Source organism: Scardinius erythrophthalmus (assembly GCF_964197995.2).
Source record: "Scardinius erythrophthalmus genome assembly, chromosome: 8".
Classification (NCBI taxonomy): Eukaryota; Metazoa; Chordata; class Actinopteri; order Cypriniformes; family Leuciscidae; genus Scardinius; species Scardinius erythrophthalmus.
In genome coordinates, this window is record NC_138228.1 from 40,725,306 (window position 1) to 40,748,350 (window position 23,045).

Below are 23,045 nucleotides of genomic sequence, written 5' to 3' on the forward strand. Positions count from 1 at the left end.
CTCCGAGCTCGCGGCCAGTTTTTCTTACATACAGAAAACAAGCCCGCTCTCTCCCTCGTTGGGCCGCGCAGATTGCGCCGTTCAAGGAATGACAAAGCGGACGGTCACGAGCAGCGTTCAGCGTCCGCGCCTCACTCACCGGCGAAAAGAGAAGAGAGTGTGTTAGTCTCGCTACGGCTGGACAACCGCCAATCCTCACACATTTCTCAGTCCCCTCTTAAGTTCAGGCGACTGGAAATATTACTATTGCAGTAAACGAGCCTGTTTTAAACACGCTCGCCTGCAAACAAACGCCGACGCGACACATGAGGTCGCTTTTTATATGCTCGCGCTAACTGAAAGCTTATGTGTTTCCCCTGTGGCTCAGTGGCAGAATCATACGCTTTCATGCGAGAGATCCGCGTTCGATCCCAGCTCTCGGGGAAGATAAAATTTATGCTGCTTGCTTCTCCGAGCTCGCGGCCAGTCTTTCTTACTTACAGAAAGCGAACCCGCCTCTCGCACCACACCTTCTCAGGGTGCTCGAGTATTTTTGAGCTTCTAAACACGAGAGAAGAAAAGACGGTTAAATCCCGCAGCCCTGCGGCTGGACCACCGTCGAAGCTTAACGCTCTGTCAGTCCCCGTTGCCACGGCTACTGCAGCTGTTTACCCCGCAGTCAACGAGCCGGTATCTACCCGCTCGCCTGCGCGCATCCGCCGTTCTCACGGCAACCCAGAAAAATTTCAAAAGAGCATAATGTCTGGTTGCACGGCTGACGCCGTATGTGTTTCTAGTACAGTGAATGTGCCCACGTTTCTGTGTTCACCCCTGTACACAAGCACTATACATCCCGTGTCTCTCACAGAGCCCACTCTCATGAAGCAGGCAAAAGCCGCTTTAGTGTTAAAAGTAGGTCACGTGTCCACTTCTCCGTGCCCACACCTACTCACTGCCCGCTCTGTCACACGGCCTCGCACGACCGGTCATGTTTTAAATGTGAGTACTGTGCCCGCCCTCGAGCGCTCACACATACTAACTACATTTTCGCGCCTCACACTATATGTTCCCCGTCCAAAGCCACCGGGACACTGTGTGTAAAACGGCCAGCTATCGCTACGTGCGATCCGCCGTCATGTTTTAAATGTGAGTACTGTGCCCGCCCTCGAGCGCTCACACATACTAACTACATTTTCGCGCCTCACACTATATGTTCCCCGTCCAAAGCCACCGGGACACTGTGTGTAAAACGGCCAGCTATCGCTACGTGCGATCCGCCGTATCTAACCACCAAGAGCGCGCGCGCCGCGCCCGCGCCGCGCTCGCCCCTGAATGTAACTCCTGTGCCCGCCCTCGAGCGCTCACACATACTAACGAACATTTTCGCCCCCGACGCCGCCATCGCGCGTCGCGCCTCACACTTTATGTTCCCCGTCTAAAGCCACCGGGACACTGTGTGTAAAACGGCCAGCTATCGCTGCGTGCGATCCGCCGTATCTAAGCACCAAGAGCGCGCGCGCCGCGCCCGCCCCTCCGTTTCGAGCTCTCGAGCCCGCGATGCGCGGCGATCGGAGCCCGGAGGCCATTCTGCCCCTGGCTGCACACGCAAAAGCGTGGGAAACTATTCCAGGCGCATCAGAACGGGTGCTAAGCACAGTAAAACAGGGCTATACTCTGCTGTTCGCTCGCCGCCCTCCGCGCTTTCAAGCGCGTATCGAGACCAGAGTGAATGGGGAAGTAGCACATCTACTTCGAGCAGAAATAGCTACACTTCTGTGCAAAAGGGCTATAGAACCGGTTTCCCCTTCCATGAGCGAGTCGGGCTTTTACAGCCGTTATTTCCTCGTTCCCAAGAAGGACGGAGCTCTCAGACCAATTTTGGATCTGAGACGTTTGAACGAGGCTCTTATGAGAAGACCGTTCAAAATGCTCACAACCAGACAAATTCTCGCGCAAATTCGCCCGAGGGACTGGTTTATATCTCTCGATCTAAAAGACGCGTGCTTTTCAGATCCTGATAATACCCCGTCACAGGCCATTCTTGAGATTCGCCTTCGACGGTCCGGTATATCAGTACACGGCCCGCCTGTCGACACAGCGCGCGCGCTGCATTCGACGCCTGGCCGCGTCCCTTCGGCCGGGCAGCACCGTACCTCTCAAAACATTTCAGAGGTTACTAGGTTGTATGGCCTCAGCCGCAGCAGTGCTTCGGCTGGGTCTTTTATGAATGCGCCCGCTACAACGCTGGCTGAATGCCCGAGTGCCTCACAGAGCATGGGCTTCCGGCGGTATCCGCATCAGAGTGACTCAGAGCTGCGTTTCAGCTCTGAAGCCCTGGTTAGCGGCCGACTGGTACCAGCGGGGAGTGACAATGGGAGCTATCTCACACCGCAAAGTTATCTCGACGGACGCTTCCACCTCAGGCTGGGGCGCTCTGTTCGAGGGCAAACCGGCTTTTGGCCTGTGGTCAGACCGGGAAAAATGCCTCCACATAAACTGTTTGGAGATGATAGCGGTCGAGAACGCGCTCAGGCGCTTCCTCCCATTCATACGGGATCACCATGTGCTAGTCCGCTCGGACAACACGTCCGTGGTATCCTATGTGAACCGACAGGGCGGTGTCAGATCCAGGAATCTGTGCAGGCTGACAGAACGTCTTCTCGTGTGGGCTTACCGCTCGCTGCGCTCGCTGAGAGCCGCGCACGTGCTGGGCCACCTGAATGTCGGTCCAGACAGACTGTCCAGGGACAACATTCCCCCGGGAGAATGGTCTCTGCACCCCCAGACAGTCCAGTTTCTCTGGCGCCTATTCGGCAGAGCGGAAATCGACCTCTTTGCGTCGAAAGACAATGCTCAATGCCCGAAGTTTTATTCGAAGAGCGAGGACGCGCTGTCCCAGACATGGCCCAGCCTCCCGCTGTATGCTTTTCCTCTGATCTCCCTGTTGCCACAGGTCATTTCGAGGATCAGAGAAACGCACCACTCAGTGCTGCTTATAGCCCCGCGATGGGAAAACCAAACTTGGTACCCAGAGCTAGTGAGGCTGTCGCACTCACCCCCATGGCCGATCCCGGTGAGAAAGGATCTCCTCTCCCAAGCCGGTGGATCGATCTGGCATCCCCATCCAGAGCGCTGGTCGCTGCATGCATGGGTGATCAACGGATACCCGTTGACCTGTCAGAAGGGGTCGTGAACACGATCACACAGTCGAGAGCCCCCTCCACGAGACGGCCGATAGCACATGAAGGCAGCATTACAATGCAGTTATTTTTTGATTCACTAGCCATGCAACCTTGCGAATTTAACTTGTGAATTTAATTTAATTTGCAAATAAAGCACCGTTTCCATCCCATGTGTTCAAGAGAACAAAATCATCACTGAGAAACTAGCGCAAAATATATGAAAGTATTATGATGCCATAAAGAATCGCATACACAGGGTAAGATTTGTGAAAGTGTACATTAGATTGCAAGCAAGAGCATTAAAAGTACCATTTCGGCAACGAGAACGTTGCTGTGCCAAAATAAGATAAAGGTGTGTGCTGGCGACTGGCGTGTTTATTGTGTGATGTGCTTCTGGGAGGGAATTAAATCAAATCATTTTGATGATAGACTTTGCTCAGACATTTTAGAATGATAATGTCATCATCATCATCTATCATCAAAGTGTATCATCAAAATGATTTGATTTAATTTATAATGATTTAGAATGACATTTTTATCTTCTTATTGAAAAAAAATAAATAAAAAATCATCCACCTCAATTGAGGACATACATTTTATTTAGTGCACATATTTTGAATATATGCCATTTGCCATTTTCATCCAGCGTTTTTTTTTTTTTTTGCAATATCCCAAAATGTGCATACAAATAGACAGATGTAAACATAGCTACTGTGAGTCTTGTGCACAGCAGACAGAAAGCAAGATACCATGATGGTAAGGCACTTCTAATGCAGCACTGCATCAGAATTAAGACTAAAACCTAAATTACTAAGATTCTTTCTTGCAAGCACCGGTATTTCCTTTGGAAAGTGCAAAACTATACTTATTTATGGAATGATTCACCTCTTGGAGAGCTGATTCCTTTTTTCTGGATGACAGGTTGAGATGTTTTTCCAGTGTGGAATAGTACTTTTCCGTCTCCTTGTCAAATTTCTTCTTTCCCTCCTATGAAAAACAAATAGTTTTTTCTGGCATTAGTTGTTTAGTGTATTAAGTCAGTTTTCTGTGTCATAACAGAGTAACCACAGGAGAAAAAAACTTCAGTTGATTATGAACATGTAACACTAACATTTGACAGCTACAAAGTGTCTGAATACTTTTGTCTTTATTTTGAAAAACATTTGTCTTTATTTTGAAAAACATATCTATCATTTTATCATTTAAAACCTAACAAACAAATATTTAGTGAAAAGTTAAGCGTGGAAATCTTTCTTTAAAAGTGGGGCCCTCAAATGCTTGTGATGTGCCTGTCAGGCCATTGGGTGGCACTCTAATGCTTTATCACACAGCCCGTTCTTGTCTCCCACTGATATGTGTAGTTACTGCTTTAAAAACAGTTTAACACATAATTGATATATTGCATGAAAAGAAATATATTGACACTCTGTAATGAAATTATATAAACCAAGCTTAAAGATGATACTTAATCACGCATAGTTTCAAGATAACAAGATTCATCCTTTTCTGTTCTCAGCAGACACAGATCAAATCACATACTATTCTTTCCATCTCATTTTGAAAATATGCACAATCGCATGTCCATGGGTCAGCTTCAATAAGTTAACATTTCCTGACAGATGCAAGCAGACAGAAAAGGTTTGCATTTGTCTCAATGCTGACTCATTAATGGCACAGGTAGTATGGAGCATGTTCGCACAAGCATACAAGTGGAAGATTTCAAAATCAAACAAAAAATATTCTAAAACTTCAGCCAAAATAATGGTAAATGGACTGCATTTATATAGCCCTTTCACAGACCTATGGCCACCAAAGCGCTGTACATATAGCCTCACATTCACCCATTCACCCATTCACTCACTCATTCATACACCGACGGCGGTGTCAGCCATGCTCGTCGGGAGCAGCTGGGGTTAGGTGTCTTGCTCATGGACACCTCGACACTTGGTCAGGTGGAACCGGGGATTGAACCACCAACCTTTCGGTCTGTAGACAATCTACATGAACCACTGAGCCACTGCCGCCCCAAAATAACAAACAAACAAAATAATCAAATTACAGCAACACAAACTCAAAAAGTAGGCTCAATGTCATGGGTATTAAAAGTCAAGATGGCAAAAGTTACTTTGTCATAAAACACTATCATTTTTGAAATGCCATCAATGCAAATATGCTGTGTTGGCAGCACAATGGTGTAGTTACTGTGGCTGTGTCCGAAAGCTAAAACAATGCTGCCGGAGGTAAGAAGGCAACAAGGCACATCCGAATCCAATGATAGTGTGACATTTTGTTTACTGAGATCATTTCATCAGATCGATTTTTGAAGGCTGCATAGATGTACCCTTTGCTGACTATAATATCCCACAATCCTGTGTTCAATCTTGTCCGATTCCTGATCTTAAAAATAAAAACTGCATCTGAAAGTTGCGCTTGGTGGTCAGTTTGTGTCTAAGGGTGTGTTCACAGTCGGGTTCGGTTCTCTTGGTTCTTTTGGTCCAGATCAAAAATGAAACTGATACATTTAGTCCCGGTTCACTTAGTGTTCACATTGTCATTTAGAACACTGAACTGACATATACAAAAAAAACAGCTTTTATGATGTATATTTTGCGACGGAACTTAAAGAGCATTGAAAACAATGCTGCATAAATGCATTAGTTGTATGTGCGAACATGGTATTTTTACCAGCTAAGAACTCACAAAAGGCTTATAAAATGTGCGAAGGACTCAAAACAGCACCAGAAATTCCTTCGTTACACACACAAATGAAGATCTGCTTCAAGATAATGCCGTTCTTCTGATGCTTGAGCATTCTGTCTTTCTAGGGTAACATCCTCTTTTTATGGTAACATCTTGCGACTAGAGCCCGACCGATTTATCGGCAGGCCGATATTATCAGCCGATATTAGGCATTTTCCAAACTATCAGTATCGACATTTGTAATGGGCGATAAATGAATATTTAAAAAAAAAACAAAAAACGAACGAAACACCCTTCAACCATGTCATGAGTGTTGGCGTTGTATAGTTTGTCCACCAGAGGGCACTCTCCACCGTCCCTGTTGGCAACACTTGTGTATAACGCGCCACACATCCTGCAACCTGCTGATCCAGACTCGGGCAGAGAGAGAACCAGTAATCTGCGAGTGAGATCATCGGTGAAGTGTGTTTATTGTAGGGGTGTGCGATATGACGATTTTTGATCGTGGACGATTAAAATGTCTCCACGATCTGCTTTTGAAGAAATATCGTAGTATCGCGCATTCTATCAGTTGCTATTCTGGCGCCCATCATACTGAACAACGCGACGTATATTCACATAAAATGTTAACGCAGCGGAAAGGGACACTGCAGTTCACAAAAGTTCATAATTTGCATGTGCTTTGATGCCTTGTCGGTTAAACATTTAATTCCTGTGCAGATGCGTTGTTCTAACATGTGTTTCTTAGTGTTAAAAGCCTGTCTACCAGCGCCTGGATACTGGACTAAGTTATCTTTCGAGTCTTATTGTGCTAATACTGTCAAATACACACAAGGTTTACATAAACAAAGTATGGTGATGTCTAAAGTGAAAGCAAACTTGAGAAAATTGAGAGAAAACGGAGCAATTGTACCAGAAATTGTTTTAATCGAACCAAACCTATCAAGAGTGAACACACCCTAAATGTACGTTTTTGACCAACTTTTTCTACTTTTGATGTAATTTCTAGCAGGAAATTAGTAATTAAACATTCTCTTAGTTATCACCAAAGCTTTCTATTTTGTTGAAGATAATTCAACCGTTATGCTGCCATTAAGTCTGTTTGAAACATTTTGTGAGGTACCTTCTTGTGCAAATGCGGCCTGCAAAGCCTGATAAAGCAGCGAGGCAACAAGTCAGCTGCCTAAGTTTTCAGACGCAGTCCTTCAATGCTCAAACATTATTATTTTTGTTTTGCTTCACTTACCATACAACTGTGGTCTTGGACTTTACACTGACACCCGTTGGCATGGAGGCACCATCATAAAAATTTTAAGTTTTTTTCTCTTTTGCTATTGTAGAAACACACAGGTAAATAAATAAAAAAATTCACATGCATATTTGTCACCCATGATTATGATAGACAGTGTCTAATAATAAAGGTGTGACTGAGATAAAGTTAGTAGTATTTAGCTGGTCATGTGATCTCAACATGACTGCCACCATGAGGAGGAGACACAACTTACGTTAAATAAAACTGCTGTTTTTTCAGTGGAAAACTTCACCTAGAGCACGTTTTATAGGCTAGCTTTAGATAAAAATAAAGAGGTTGAAGAGTAAAGAAATGTGAATGATGAAGAGGAGAATTCTGAATATAAAATTTGGATATCTATCTGCTCCTTCCATCCCGCCACAAATCACAAGATAACTAACTTCATGAAGAGGAGATGAATTTCCACAGGAGAGTCCACAACACTGAACCCTCCAAAGGCCCTGACTCCACTCAGTCTGTTTTCACACCTGAGCTGTCTGCCCGAGGCCTTTCATGCAGCGATGCAATACGTGGATTCTACAGTTATCGCAATATTCAAAGGTCATATGTAAATTTTAAAGTGCTCTATTTCTTTGCAGCAACTCAAGTGCTGTTCTGAGGGGAGCACGGGAGATGACAGAGGGTCTGTTTGGACCACTGTCAAAAGAAACAAGCTGGTTTGTTTGAGCCAAACGCATGAGTTTCATACAAGTGATCCCGAAAATTTTCGAAGACCTCCCTAATAAAAAAATGTCCGGTAACACTTTATAATAATGTTCAGTTGTAAGTCATTTATAAGTGATTAGTTAATGATGAACTAATCATTTACAAAACATTCATAAATAAGTAGCAAGTGACATACTAACATTTTATGTATGTTTTGTAAATTGTGTTACAAGTCATTTACAATTGATTAGTTAATGATTAACTAATCATTTACTAAACATGACTATGCGTTTTAAAAAATGTTTAATAAATGATGTTACATTTTTTTGCATGTTTTGCTCACATCAGGTGCACAGTGGTTAAAGACTCCATGCGTTTCAGAGAAGACAGCTGTCTATACCCTCACCAGTCAGCACTTACACTGCAGTACACACTACAGTGTTCAACACCTGTTATAGATGTGTAAACGCATGAATAAATCATTTACAAGTGATGAATAGTTTACACTTTAGATTAGGGGATGCAGAAAGTGTTGTAAATGATTTATAACTCTTTCTGCATCCCCTAATCTAAAGTGTAAACTATTCATCACTTGTACGTGTAAATGTCTTACACATCATTCGTAGATTACCACTTCAAGAATCAAAAAGGCATAAGGTCTGCAAATGTTATCTACGAATGTATATGTAACACATTTACAAGTGATGAATAGTTTACACTTTAGATTAGGGGATGCAGAAAGTGTGGTAAATCATTTACAACACTTTCTGCATCCCCTAATCTAAAGTGTAAACTATTCATCACTTGTAAATGTATTACATATACCTACAAATGATCTGTATGTGTATTCAAGGCATTTACAACACTTTTTGCACCCTCTAATTGCTACATATATACAAAAAAACTAACATTTATTAAACATTTATGAAATGCATATTCATGTTTTGTATATGACTATTTAATCATTAACTAATCAATTGTAAATTACTTATAACTAAATCTACAAAACAAACATCCAATAATGAACATATCACTTATTAATCATTTATGAACGCATAGTCATGTTTTGTAAATAATTAGTTAATCATTAACTAATCACATGTAAATGACTTGTAACGGAATTCACAAAACATACATAAAATGTTAGTATATCACTTGCTAATAAATTATGAATGTTCTGTAAATGATTAGTTCGTCATTAACTAGCCGCTTATAAATGACTTACAACTGAACGTTATTATAAAGTGTTACCAAATGTCCAAAAACGTCCAAAAATGCAAGCAGAAGTACTAGATTATTACATTTTCTTAAGAAAAATGTGAATACTGATCACAGTATACATACTGCACACAGTGTTCCCCAGGGTTCTGTCCTTGGGCCTTTACTGTTCATCATCTACATGCTTCCATTAGGTCACATTATCCGGCATCATAGCTTTAACTTCAATTGCTACGCAGATGACACCAAACTTTACATCTGTTCTCAATGCACTGCTCCTTTCCCCACCAACTCAATATCGGCTTGTATTGATGACATACCTGTAAATGCATGGATGACTGGTAATTTTCTCAAACTCAACACTGATAAAACAGATCTACTTCTTGTTGGTTCTCCTCAAATCACATCCTGTTTCTGTGTTGACAATGTTAATATCGCTGGAATCCTGGTTAGATCTTCCACCACTGTTAAAAACCTGAGTATAATCTTTGATTCTTCTCTCTCCTTCCTTCACATTTCCCCACTAGCCAAATCTGTCTTCTGTTTTTAAATATCAATGATGCTGAGACCCTAGTTCATGCTTTCATTACTTCTTGGCTTGACTACTTTATTTCCCTTTTCTATGGCTTAACCAACACAGCAATAAATAAGCTTCAATATATTCAGAACTCTGCAGCTAGGGTCCTCACATATACCAAGATATCTTCCCACATTACTCCTATTCTACGCAGAATACACTGGCTACCCATTCACTTTCATATTCAATACAAGATAGGCTACTTCTTATCACATTCAAAGCCCCACATTAAAATTTTATCTGTATTGTCTCTATGCCAGCTGTCGTGTACACTTGTTATAATACTGTAAAGCAAACTTGAGTTTGCAGAAACTTGACGCTATATAAAATAAACTTATTATTACTATTATTAATACTGCATACTGAAAAAAAAACAGCATGGTAATATGCTATTCTGAAAATAGTTGTAGTTATAACCTACACAGTCATGCAGTGAAAGGAAACAGCCAGTGAAACTCGAACTCGTTTGTATTTTCATTCCCATGGCCCCTTCATTAACCCCTGACTCTGTATAACGGCTACTGATATGACATAGCTAAACAGTGCACTTGAACAACAGTGTGCCACAACACAATTTTAGTAATCACAGTCCTCCATTCTTCGCACTGTCACATTTTTGGCCATGATCAATAAATAATTTCATGACTGCATCTTTAGACGCTTCCTGTAGTGTGTGCAGAAAAAGAGAATTCCTTTCCAGAGGAAAATGTAGAGTCTATATCTGAAAGACTCCTATGGGATAAGAATTAAATAATAAAACAGACAAATAAATGAATAAATATTTTAGATAGTGAGTTGACAGTCAATAAATTTCCCTTTGGGTTTGTTTGCTTTATATGAGGATGACAGTGGAATAAAATGTACTGCATCTTTGGGCTTGATGACTTTTTTTTGTGAGCTGAAAACTGCAAAAAAAACCTGACAGAAGGAAATACAAAAAAAAAAAAAAAAAAAAAATCTCCTCCACAAATACACTGAGAGACAATCAGACTGAGACAGAGAAAAATAAGAGAATTAAACTGAAAAGCTTGAAATGTTTTGGACTGCCTCATTATATTTTAAAATCAATGCATAATTTAGTATAACCACACAGTAAAAGTAAAGCATTAAAAAAAAAAAAAAGACTGTAATACTATGAACTCCACAAAAAGTCCACAAATAATTTCAGAGCTTGTTTATAACTAGGTTCATTCTTGGGGTGTAACGGTTCTTGGTAAAAAAATCGAACAGCACTATTCTCCACCCACGGTTCGGCACGCACTTGCACCGCGCGCGGTTCATCTTAAATCTGAAGACGCATCTATAATATGGTTTATTGAAAATAACACGTAAAACAGACAGACAATATTCTGCTAATGCATGTTTCTGTCGATGGATACACATTTAAAATACATAATTTTACATACTGACAATTAGTCCTATTTTAACCCCCTGGGGTCGACAATCGCGCCGGCACGATAGGCTCGCTTTTTTTCTTATCAGTGGAAAAGAGATTCAAAATACTCTGTTGACTTTGATGTTGCATACAAGTTTCATACATCAATCGATCCTGTTAAGTGTGTATTATTTTTGTGTATACTCACAATAAAAACAACGTGTTGTGCTTTTTGCCAAATAAAGAAAAATAAACATGATGCGAGTTCTGCTTTCTCTCTGTCAGTGAATTCCATTCTGAAACGCGTCCGAAAATGAACTGTAACTCAGAGAATACTCAGTCAAACAGGCATACAGACACACAGGCATGAAGCTTGAATTCTCTTCTTTTAAATGAAGTAATTTTTATAAAAAAACAAATATTCACAGTTTATGTAATACGTATGAAAAGAGAGAGATGTCAGTCGTTCTCATCTCAGCTCATTATGTTTTAATGTGACCACACCCACGGAGAGCACACGCTATTCAAATGCAAATGATCTAAAGCGATCCATGCAAACCTGTGAACGCCAACATCAGTTGGATAACACACACCGCAAGTTCACTTTCAGACTCATGTACTTTACGACGCTGTGAGGAATAATACTATCTTAACCCTCTGGGGTCTAAGGTGTTTTTGGGGTCCTTGAGATGTTCTGACATGCCCTGACATTTTTGCTTTTTTCAGTTGCTTATAAACATATTAATGGCAAAAAAAAATTACACACTATTTAGCACAAACAGGGCTACCATGAAATGTGAGCAACAAGAATGTACATGTCTGCATTTTTGAGAGAATAATGTTTATGCGTGGTTATTGAAAAAACTAAAAACTAAAGTTTCTGAAATAAGGCCATAAAACACATTCTAAATATGTGCCAATAAGACTTTTGTCTAAAAGATGTCATCGCCTAGTGTTTTTTCTTCAAAATGAAGTGAAAATCACCCTGCCTTATCATTCACATAACACAATACATTGATTTGAATTTTGCAAAGCACTTTCTGTTTGGAAAGGCCATATGCGGAGTGGGCGTCAACGGTCATGTATATGTAGTGGTTCACACCTGAGGAGACAATGGGGCCCGCATACTTAATTAGCCATTCATTCAGGTGAGTCACTGAGCCACAAGAATGCAAGAGCAACAGTTGGAAGCATCTCAATTCTTTTTTATTTTTCCTCATATTGTGCTTGCAATTTGGCCTATAATATCCAAGGAAAACATGTCTAGTAATTGTGCAGTTAATTCTCATACTGTATTTTCAGTTTTGGAATATTTATGTGCTCCCCAAATTTGTCAATAATAAAACACAATAAAAGTTATTTAAAGAAAAGGCTTATATTTACCTTTTAATAGTTTGTTTACATCTACCTTGTAAATATATTTTTTTATTAAAAAGGTTACAATTACAACAACAATTCAAGTGTAATCTTTCTTTGTAAAAACTAAAGTATACATTTTATCATACATATTTCAAAGTTAAGGATTTGATTGATTATTTGATAACTTTATTTTTGACAAAACATATTATATTTAACATAAGCAAATATTGGCAAACAAAAGCTTATTTGAGGTGGCAGATATTTTACATTAAAAATGTATAATCTATCCAAAACTAATCAACGAAATGTTGTCTTTCATATGTCTGTAACATAGGTCTTTCATTTTTATTATAAGAAATATAAATGTTAATTTGCAGTTTAAATCCAGGAAATTTGTTAATGAAAAAATTATTAAAAGTAAGATACAATTGATACAAAACGAAATTCGTTTTAAAGAAAGGATTTGTACTTTCTGTTTTGAGGTCTCTGTGAAAGTTTGAAAGTCTTTTAGTGATTTTTTTAGAGCGCTCGCGTCCATAATGGAGAACTGTCACGTAATATTGTTTTTTCCTCATAAATGCGAACACGAAAAATAAAAGACAAAAGACTTTTAAGTAAAACTTACTTCGCTCTTCAATATGCTGCCGTTCGTCGTCTGAGTTACAATCTTCCTCTGAGGAAAAGGTGCATTCTTCCTCGCCGTCCAGAATCATCTGAAGGGAGTCTTTATTACCGGAGAAGCGTGTCATACTCAAAACGCGATGAACTATCAGTAAGTCTGATGAAGAAACTTTTTATGGCATTGATCAGGGGGCGGGTGCGCTGCATACTAGATCATCTAACGATTTACATGTGAATCGCGCCGGGGGCGGGGCGGCCGCAGCTGATTATAGAGATAATGAGGCAGAAGGAAAAACGGTACCTCTCCTTGCTTTCAAACGGATTACATGAGTTGAAAACATTTGTTTTTTATATAAATTACTTCATTTAAAAGAGGAGATTTCAAGCTTCATAAAGACATATCTCACGTGCCTGTGTGAGAAGTATTCGCTGAGTTATGATTCATTTTCGGACGCGTTTCAGAATGGACGACACGGACAGAGAGAAGGCAGAACTCGCTTCGTGTTTATTTTTCTTTATTTGGCGAAAAGCACAACACTTTGTTTTTATTGTGAGTGTACACAAAAACAATACACACTTAACAGGATAGATTGATGTATAACACAAGCATATAAGATAAAAATTAATATTTTTATTTTATTATTTTTTTGCACTCATACGGAAAAAAACGAGCCTATCGCGCCGACCTCAGGGGGTTAATAATAATCCTGGAAAATTTACTTCAGAAGTTCTGGAAGTTTCATTTCGAGGAGCAACGGATCCAGCTGAGGTCAGTTCTATATTTGCTTTGTTCTAATCGCAATAGTGTCTGTACACGCAAAAAGACTGTTTAAATATGAATCGCGTTTCTAAGTGTGAATGAACGAATGCACAGATGCGTGTTGTCGTGTATGGCAGTATATATATATATTTTTTTTTTCTTGTCCTTGCATTCCTTCTTGTGGCTCAGTCACACACCTGAATGAAAGGCTCATTATGTATGCAGCCCTATTATGCGGGCCTCATTGTCTCCTCAGGTGTGAATCACGCCCACTCGCATATTGCCTTCCAAGCAAAAAGTGTCTTACAAAATTTAAATCAATGTATTGAATGATTAGGCAGGATGATTTTCACATCATTTTGAAGAAAAAACTCTAGGCGACTAAGTGCATTAGTCAGAAGTCTTGTTGACATATTTAGTATGTATGGAAGCTTGTTTCCGCCACAAAATAATAATAAAAAAAAGATAATTGCGACTTTTTATCTCACAATTGCGAGTTTACATCTCGCAATTCTGACTTTATTTCTCAGAATTGCGAGATATAAAGTCAGAATTGCGTGAAATAAAGTCGCAATTGCGTGTTTTAAAGTCAGAATTGCGAGATATAAAGTCAGAATTGCGTGAAATAAAGTCAGAATTGCGTGTTATAAAGTCAGAATTCTGACTTTTTTTCTCGCAATTGCGACTTTATATCACGCAATTCTGACTTTATATCTCAGAATTCTGACTTTATATCACACAATTGGGAGATATAAAGTCAGAATTGCATGATATAAAGTCGCAATTGCGTGTTATAAAGTCAGAATTGTGAGATATAAACTATTTTAAGGTAAAAAAGAAAAAGTCCGTCTTTTTTCCCCCCTTAGAATTGGACTTTATATCTCACAATTCTGAGAAAAGATGTCAGATATAAACTCGCAATTATGTGTTATAAAGTCAGAATTGCGTGATATAAAGTCAGAATAGCGTGATATAAAGTCGCAATTGCGAGAAAAAAAGTCTGAATTCTGACTTTATAACATGCAATTGTGACTTTATATCTCGCAATTCTGACTTTATATCTCAGAATTCTGACTTTATTTCACGCAATTCTGACTATATCTCCCAATTCTAAGAAATAAAGTCAGAATTGCGAGATGTAAACTCGCAATTGTGAGATAAAAAGTCGCAATTATCTTTTATTTTTTTTATTTTGTGTCGGAAACAAGCTTCCATAGTTTTGTGGCCTTATTTCAGAAATTTTTTAGTTTTTTCAATAACCATGCATAAACATTATTTTCTCAAAAATACAAACATGTACATACATATTGCTCACATATTATGGTAGCCCGCTGTTGTGTAGCTACTACAGCTGGCAAAAATACTGTTTAAAAATGAATCGTGTTTTTGTGTGTGAATGAATGAACAGCTTTTACCAAACTCTATTGCTATTCTGAGATGAGTAAAAATCGACTACAAAAATCGGATAGATTATAAAGTGTTTACTGTAAAATACTGCCACATCAAATAAGCTGCATGTACATACATGTTGCTCACATATTATGGTAGCCCTGCTTGTGCTAAATAGAGTGTAATTATACCTTTGCCATTAATATGTTTATAAGCAACTGAAAAAAGCACAAATGTAAGGCCTGTCAGAACATCTCAAGGACCCCAAAAACACCTTAGGCCTCAGAGGGTTAAACATTTTAATGATATGCAGTCACATGAGATGAAGAATCCAGTCATATCAGTGGCCTAAAAAAGTTTTTGATTGACCAGACAGTCCAGAGTGTGAGGGGGGAAATACATTCTGTAAACAAATTTGTGCATACGCATGCTTGGTGAACGAGACCCAATGCTTCATGCTTAAATGCCAACAGGTGTCAACCTAAAATCCAATACAATTGAACTGAATAAAAGCTTCGCTTATTCTTTTATTATGTAACAATAAAACAATTAATAGTCAGGTGCAACTTTTAAATCACACTTTAAAACTAATTTTACTAATGAATTTTCTTAATCCATATGCCAACTGAGGTTAAAAATTTCTTTGACACACAATGGTCACAGACACATTTGATCAAAATTAAGGGTGCTTTCACATTTGGTTTTGAATGCTTTGTCCGAATCTGAGGCCCTGTTTACACCTGTTATCAAGCTGCATTTTGTCTGATTGGATCACAACGCTAATTATAGGTATAAACAGGGTCTAAAACGTTTTTGAGCTTGTCCACTTTCGACCACTTCCAAAGGTAGTCAAAAACGCATTCGACCAGACTGCTTCCGCAGCAGAGACGTTCATGTGGTCGAATGCATTCGAACAGCCACAAAAGACGCCTACACTTCGCCTACTGACTTAATGCGTAAGCATATGGGAAGTGTGCTAGACGGACAGAATTTAAACTTTCAAGTTTGGTTTAAAGACGAAAAACGTACCAAGCACAATGCTCTTTCACCATTCCTGATTTCTAACACACACTCACCATGTTCGCGGTGGTCTTATGGCTATCAGCACAGAAGTGAAAGCTGCTGCTCTCCGTATGTTTTTCCGTCCTCTCCGTGTGCATTCATATGTAAATTGTGTGAGCTTATTTTGTCCATTAGATCAAAAGATCTGAAAAAAACCTATGCATTTTCCCGCTCATAAGAAATCAGGACAGAAGTGGTTGAAAGTGGACAAAAGAGACGGACAGGAGTAAACGGGTATGTGTCTCCCTCGTCTACTTGTGATCCGATTGACTAAAACGCATCTTAATACCAGGAGTAAACAGGGCCTGAGTTTGATCACTGTTCACATCATACAAACTAGTGATCGACCGATATTGATTTTTTATAACCAATACCGATTATTTGCGTGTTTATGTGCCCGATAACCGATATGCAGAACCGATATTTATTTACTGTTATACTTCTATTTAGTCTTATGTTTTCATATGGAGAAAATAATTGACAGGGGAGTCATATCACCTTTGCAGAAATGTAATTCATTTTAAACAGTTTTATTAGGTTAATGTGCCGTTTAATAGGTTTAAAGAGTGAGGAATAATTCACTGGGTAATATTAATTCACTGAATAATATTAGCTGGACTATAACATTGTCAGAAAACAGCATATTTGCATTTTCCAACTAGTATGTTTTTCATTATAATTTTTTTTTGTCGGTCTAGATCATGAAATGCTTTCTGACAAAGTGCTGTTTATCTATGCATTTACACAGAACTATAACTTAGGCTACTCAACCGCGATCGCGCGTGGACATAATAAATAATTAATTTCCACAGAGCGGTATTTATTTAGATTTGTATTAGCGAAAAAATGGTTATGTAGTAAATTATAATATAATTTAGGGTGTTTAAACGAGATAATCTTGTCAAAAGTTTCATGCAGTAGCCGTGCTTGAGCATTCCTGATCATCAAGCCAGTGAGGGCTTAGCAATATGAACAAACTTTTTTTTCGAGACTAATGGTGATCAAAAACAACAGATAGAAAAATTAAATTCAGCAGAGGAATTTTAAATTAAATTCAGCAGAGGAATTTTAAATTAAATTCAGCGCTTTTATTTTAAACATGCACTCATTCATGTCTGTTTTATTTAATTCATGTAAAGTTACGTCTTTATTGGGGCAGGACATGATGGATTATGTTTTTTTCAATTTTTTAGAACCAAGCTGCATAAATAAACTATATCAGGCATTTATGTCTCAAATCATTTCTGCATGTCTGTTATGTTAAATAAAGTTGAATAATTAAAGCAAAGCAAGCAGAACATATACTTTACGTGTGCACAGAGTTGTTGTTGACTGATCTCCTCAGACGCGGGCTGCAATGGTGGAATTCTCAAAACGGCCACAAGTTTATCGGTAAAATCGATATTACAAAACCGATACCCGATTATGGGAAAATGCTTAAATATCGGTAAACCGATACATCGGTCGATCACTAATAAAAATGGACCAAACTCTTATGTCAAATGAAAGACGTGCACACCAAAATCACTATTGTGATAGCACCCAAAGCTACATAGCGGATAAGTAGAACTTTGTGAATGGCACACATTCAAAACCTGTGGAAATGTTATGCTTCTACTGGAACAGAATCAATAGAGGGATACCCATAAGACATGCTACACAGTGTGATCCTGTTCTATTGTCCCAGCAGGGCTTCTGTTGACCATCAGGTCTTTGTTTCAGACCTTCAACAATTTACTGTCATTCTCTACTGACTTGACCTCACGTGACCTCTGCTCATTGGGTCAATCTGAACTGCAGCCAGGTTAAAGACCATTGTGCCGTGGAGGGGGCCCTGCATGACAGACAGTCTTCAGATCCCCCACAGAGGGACAAAGAAGCCAGGCAGACAAACATATGTGCCTGAGCACACACACACTCACAAAGAATCCTGGAGCCTGCGGAGCCACCTGGCTAGACAGGCTGATGGCACAGATTTTGAGTGATCACTGCCTCATATACTGACAGCTCCAAGGGGAAACAAACCAATACCCCCCCCAGGGCTGCACTGCATAAACAGCCCAGGCTCTTTCTCTTTATCCGTTCTCTCTTCTGCTTTTAATCATTTGAGTCATTAGCCAAAATTCCAATTTTCCAAGCTTGGTGCCAAATCTAAACAATTGTGATGGAATGTCTTGCCACTGTTTATTACACTCAGAAGTTAAATTATTAAATATGATTGGATCAATTTACTAAGTACCAGAAGAGGAGAGAAGACAGGAGACAGACTGAGATAAGATGGGGGGGGGGGGGGTTGCAATAAGAGAGGAGAAGAGAACACAAGATGAGACTAAAGAGACGAGAACAGACGAGAAAAGATGAGACAAAATGAGGGAACTGAGACAAGATGAGCAGTGGAAACAATAGAGACAAGAACAGAGGAGACAATATGAGACAAGATTAGAAGAGACTTAAGAAGAGACAAGAGGAGAGGACAAAATGAGGCATGAAGAGGAGGAGAAAAACAAGAGACGCGTCAAGATAAGAAAAAAGAAGTGAAGAGAAGAGAAGAGAAAAAGAGAGGAGAGGTGAAGACGAGAAAGACTAGAACGGGAGAGGAGGCAATACAAGATGAGAGAAGATAAAAAAAAGACAAACTGAGATGAGACATGAAAAGACGAGAAAAGGCATGGCAAGATGAGAGAAGAAAAACTAAGATGAGGCGAAAAGAGAGGAGAAAAGAGACAGAGAAGAACAGAGAAAACAAGAAATAAGAACAAAAGAGAGGAGAGGTGTAAACAAGAGAAAGACAAGAACAGAGGAGAGGAGACAATACAAGACAAAAGAAGAAGAGAAAAGACAAACTAAGATGAGACAAGGTTAGAAAAGAAAAACAGATGAGAAGAGATGAGAGGTGAAGACAAAATGAGAAAGAGAAGAGATAAGATGAGATGAGAGAAGATAATAGGTTGAGACTAAGAGAAGAGAAGACAAGAAAAGAGACAATATGAGAGAAGAGACAAACTAAGATGAGATGAGACAAGAGGACAAAATAAGACAAGAAAAGGAAAAGAACATGAGACAAGAGATGAGTCCTGTGCTGATCTCTAGAGAACTGAGGATCATAATGAACAGTGACATCCTCAGCATCTTCACACAACACTTCAATTACATTCATTAAGGGTTAATCGTTCCTCTGTTACCTGATACGAGCAGGTGCCTGAGCAGTCGCTTGGAAACATCTGAAGATCTACTGATGCAGTGCAGGGCTCTTGAAACAAACAGCTATTTTTTTCAGCTAATTGTCACATGGCTAATTACACACTGAGTCCAGTGATAATTAAGCAGTAGTACCTCAACTTGAGCTATTTTAATGACACTCAAAGCATGTTCTCACCTCCCAACTACAACATAAAAACCAAAGAAAAACAAACTTTCGTAAAGGATACAACATCAACTAACAGAACAGTTCAATAAACAAAAAAAGTTCAAAAAAGTACATTCAGTTAAAAATATTCTATGCACACATCATCATTTACATTTACATTTAGTCATTTAGCAGACGCTTTTATCCAAAGCGACTTGTAAATTAGGACTAAATTAAGCGAGTCATCATGAGGAGGCAAAAACAACGCAAGAAGTGTTCAAGATACAAAGTTCAGGCATTATTCAGAGTAGCATAAGCCCGATAAGTGAGGTTTTAAAGGGAAAGGTATTTATTTTTTATTTTTTTTATTTATTTTTTTATGAGGTTAAGTGCTCACGGAAGAGATGGGTTTTCAGCTGTCTTTTGAATGCTGTCAGGGATTCTGAATTCCGGATGAGGGTGGGGAGCGCGTTCCACCAGCATGGAACTGTGAATGAGAATGTTCTGGAAAGTGATTTTGTGGCTCTCTGTGATGGAACCACGAGACGTCGCCACTTGTAGTACCTGGAATTGTGTGGCTTTTGATTTGAATAGTGAACAATAAACACTGTGTTAAACAAAAGATTTTATTTTTCATCAGCTAGAGTCTTTTATAACAGCATACAAAGACCTGTCATACAAAGCAAGTGCTTGCCTGTCTAATTTTAATTTAACAAGATAATCAAGGCCACATTCCAAATATTTAAAACGTTTCAAAATAAAGAGGTAAAGTGCAATTTATTAAAGTTATAATATTTTATCCAAATTCAATTTATGGTGTAGAAACGAATATAAATATGCCTTTTGTAAACACTATGACTGCACTCTAAAAAACCTTGGGTTATTTTTTCTACCCAATTCCTGGGTTGAGCCTTTTGGGTCGTTTTTTTGGGGTTATTTTTTTTCAGTATTTGGGCAGTTTTTGTAACAACCCAGTGTTTGGGTAGCTTTCTTGTGTTACCCAGATCTTGGGTCAGACATAACAACCCATGGATTGAGTTATCTATAGCAGGCTTTTTGCAACCTCTTCAGGAGAGAGCAGTGCATCTCCATCAAAATGGTGTATGTCTTCTGTAAAATAGGCTATAGGTTTGCGTACATTTTATGTTATCAATAAATGTGTTATTGTTCTGTATATCGTTTAATTTTATACAAAGCAACATACAGGGGCGTGATGCGAGTCACCTAAAAGAGTGTCGCATCGATCTTTTCGCATGATGGAAACGCCGGATGCCTTGCATAAAATTTTATGATTTCATTCAAAAAGACACATACAAAAGAATACGTATGATGTTAAAATATGTTCTCAGAGACTGGTCGATTACACTTGAATTACTTATAAATGTTTAATTTTTACTTCTGATATTAGTAAAACGGGCTTAAAGGTGCAGTATTGTAAGAATGACTAGTGGTCGAAATAGGTACTGCAGTCGAATTCAAAATATCGGAGATCGTCGTTTCTCCTGCCACCTGCTCCTCAGACTGACAGTTTGAGGACACGCAACAGGAACGAGTGCTATGAACAATGAAAACTGCCAAATTGGCAACGTGCAGTATCACAGACCAAAACAATAACAAACATTTCAGCCTGGAAATGCACATTTCAAAGTAAAATAACTGTCTATAGAAGTGTTTTTCAGAGAAACGAGTATGTAAACTTAGCATGTTTCCTCAATATATGCAAACATATTATGGTATTTTTATGCTTTAGTAGAGTGAAAAAGTTCCAAACAGCACCTTTAAATGTTGACAATATGTATTAAAATTATATAAAATATTCTCTACTGTAAAATATGATTGAAAATAAAGGAATTATCATGCAAGCCAGAGGTTGTATCGCATTAACTGTATGAAGTAAAAAAAAAAAAAAAAAAAAACGAAGCTGGTATTATAGTAAAAATGAATCAACGATGCTGGGTTAAATCAACCTATTATGCTGGGTTAAATAAACAACCCAATTTGCTGGGTAAAATTAACCCAACATGTGTTCTGTCCTCGATTTACCCAGCCCTTGGGGGTTGTTTTCAACCCAGTGGTTTTTAGAGGGTGTGGTGCTTTAATTCACCATGCATACATTTGGCTCAACGAACTATGTTCATTTTGGGACGGGACTTCCTGTTTGGGGATCAATGACAGACAGGGAGAGTGTTCATGAAACTTGGTTGCAAACAATCATTATTTAGCATTATTCTGGTTCAGTTTGCTGGTAGATGATGGTACAGTAAATACATCATTCTGTGAACAAAAAGTCTATTTCTCTAATATTAAAAAATATCATTGTAGATGTTTCAACAGTGCCCGATTTTATGGATTTTTTTCTTAAAAGCATGAAATAGCGATAGCTGAACAACTGCCATTAAGATGAATGGGAATGCTAACGGCTTGCTTTTTGCTATGATAGACCTGGCTGTGTGTCTATAGTTGTGCAGAAATTACATACTGCACCCTAAAAAAAGCAATACTTATGAAGATACAAGGTACATTATTAAAATAATTGATCATGATTGGTTCAAAAACCTTTAGCACAACAGTTAACAAGCTGTCATTTATTATTAAGCATTATTATGCAAACATCAGTGCTCTGTAATCACAGAACTGAATACTAACAAACCACAGTGCATTTCACTTCTCGTTTTACAGAAGCGTCGCAGAGACAAGAGAAGCGTTCTTCCTTCAGCGTTTGATCTATCTTAGACATAAAAACTATCATTTCCTACCTAGCACATGAGGGTAAAGGCCAGCTTCCCACCCCTTATTTTGAAACTCTTTCTAGAGGCAAGAAGCTCCTCTCACAGCTCTCCTTCTAATGAAGGTTTGCAGTAATCCTTGAATGTGTCCGCCTCCCGTTGAGAAGAGTTATTTAAAAATACACTGTATTGCACTCGGCACCAGACAGGAAGTGCCACATGATTAGACGGGCCGTTAACAACACTGCCCAGATGACCTGGACACCTACCCATTCATCTTGAATTTTAAAACCCTTGAAAAGCTAGACAGAAACACCTAAGATACTGTACTAGAGGCAGCTCTTGTCCGGCCACAGAGATCATTAGTTTGGTTCCAAAGTTGCCGACCTAGACAGGATTGTAAGGCCCTTTAGACCTGTTCCAAACAGTAAGGCAGCATTATGCAATCCCAGAATACATTGTGAAAAAAATCAAAGAGTCTTATTTTATTGTAATTTCATTTTAAGATTGCTGACTGTGGTATGGTACGGAATGGAAGCTTGTTTCCGCCATTGAATAAAACTAGCAACTGAAAAAAAGTCAGAATTGTGAGATATAAACTTGCAATTGCGATTTATAAAGTCAGAATTGCAAGATATAAACTCACAAATGCGAGTCACAAGTTTATATCCCACAATTCTGACTTTTTTTTCCTCAAAATTGCATATAAAAAGTCTGAATTGTGAGTTTATGTCTCGCAATTCTGACTTAATAACTAGCAATTGCAAATTCTTATCTCACAATTCTGAGAAAAT

At 39.0% G+C, this 23,045-nt stretch overlaps 1 protein-coding gene across 8 annotated transcripts in view; it reads right to left on the bottom strand.

The window, feature by feature from the left end:
* Positions 1-23,045, bottom strand: part of arhgap42b (Rho GTPase activating protein 42b) — a 160,909-nt gene that overhangs the window by 35,940 nt on the left and 101,924 nt on the right. For all 8 annotated transcript variants that reach the window (XM_081371775.1, XM_081371774.1, XM_081371773.1 and 5 more), the window contains one exon: positions 4,047-4,148. In XM_081371775.1, coding sequence (XP_081227901.1) covers positions 4,047-4,148 — 102 coding nt within the window. The remainder of the gene's footprint in view (positions 1-4,046; positions 4,149-23,045) is intronic.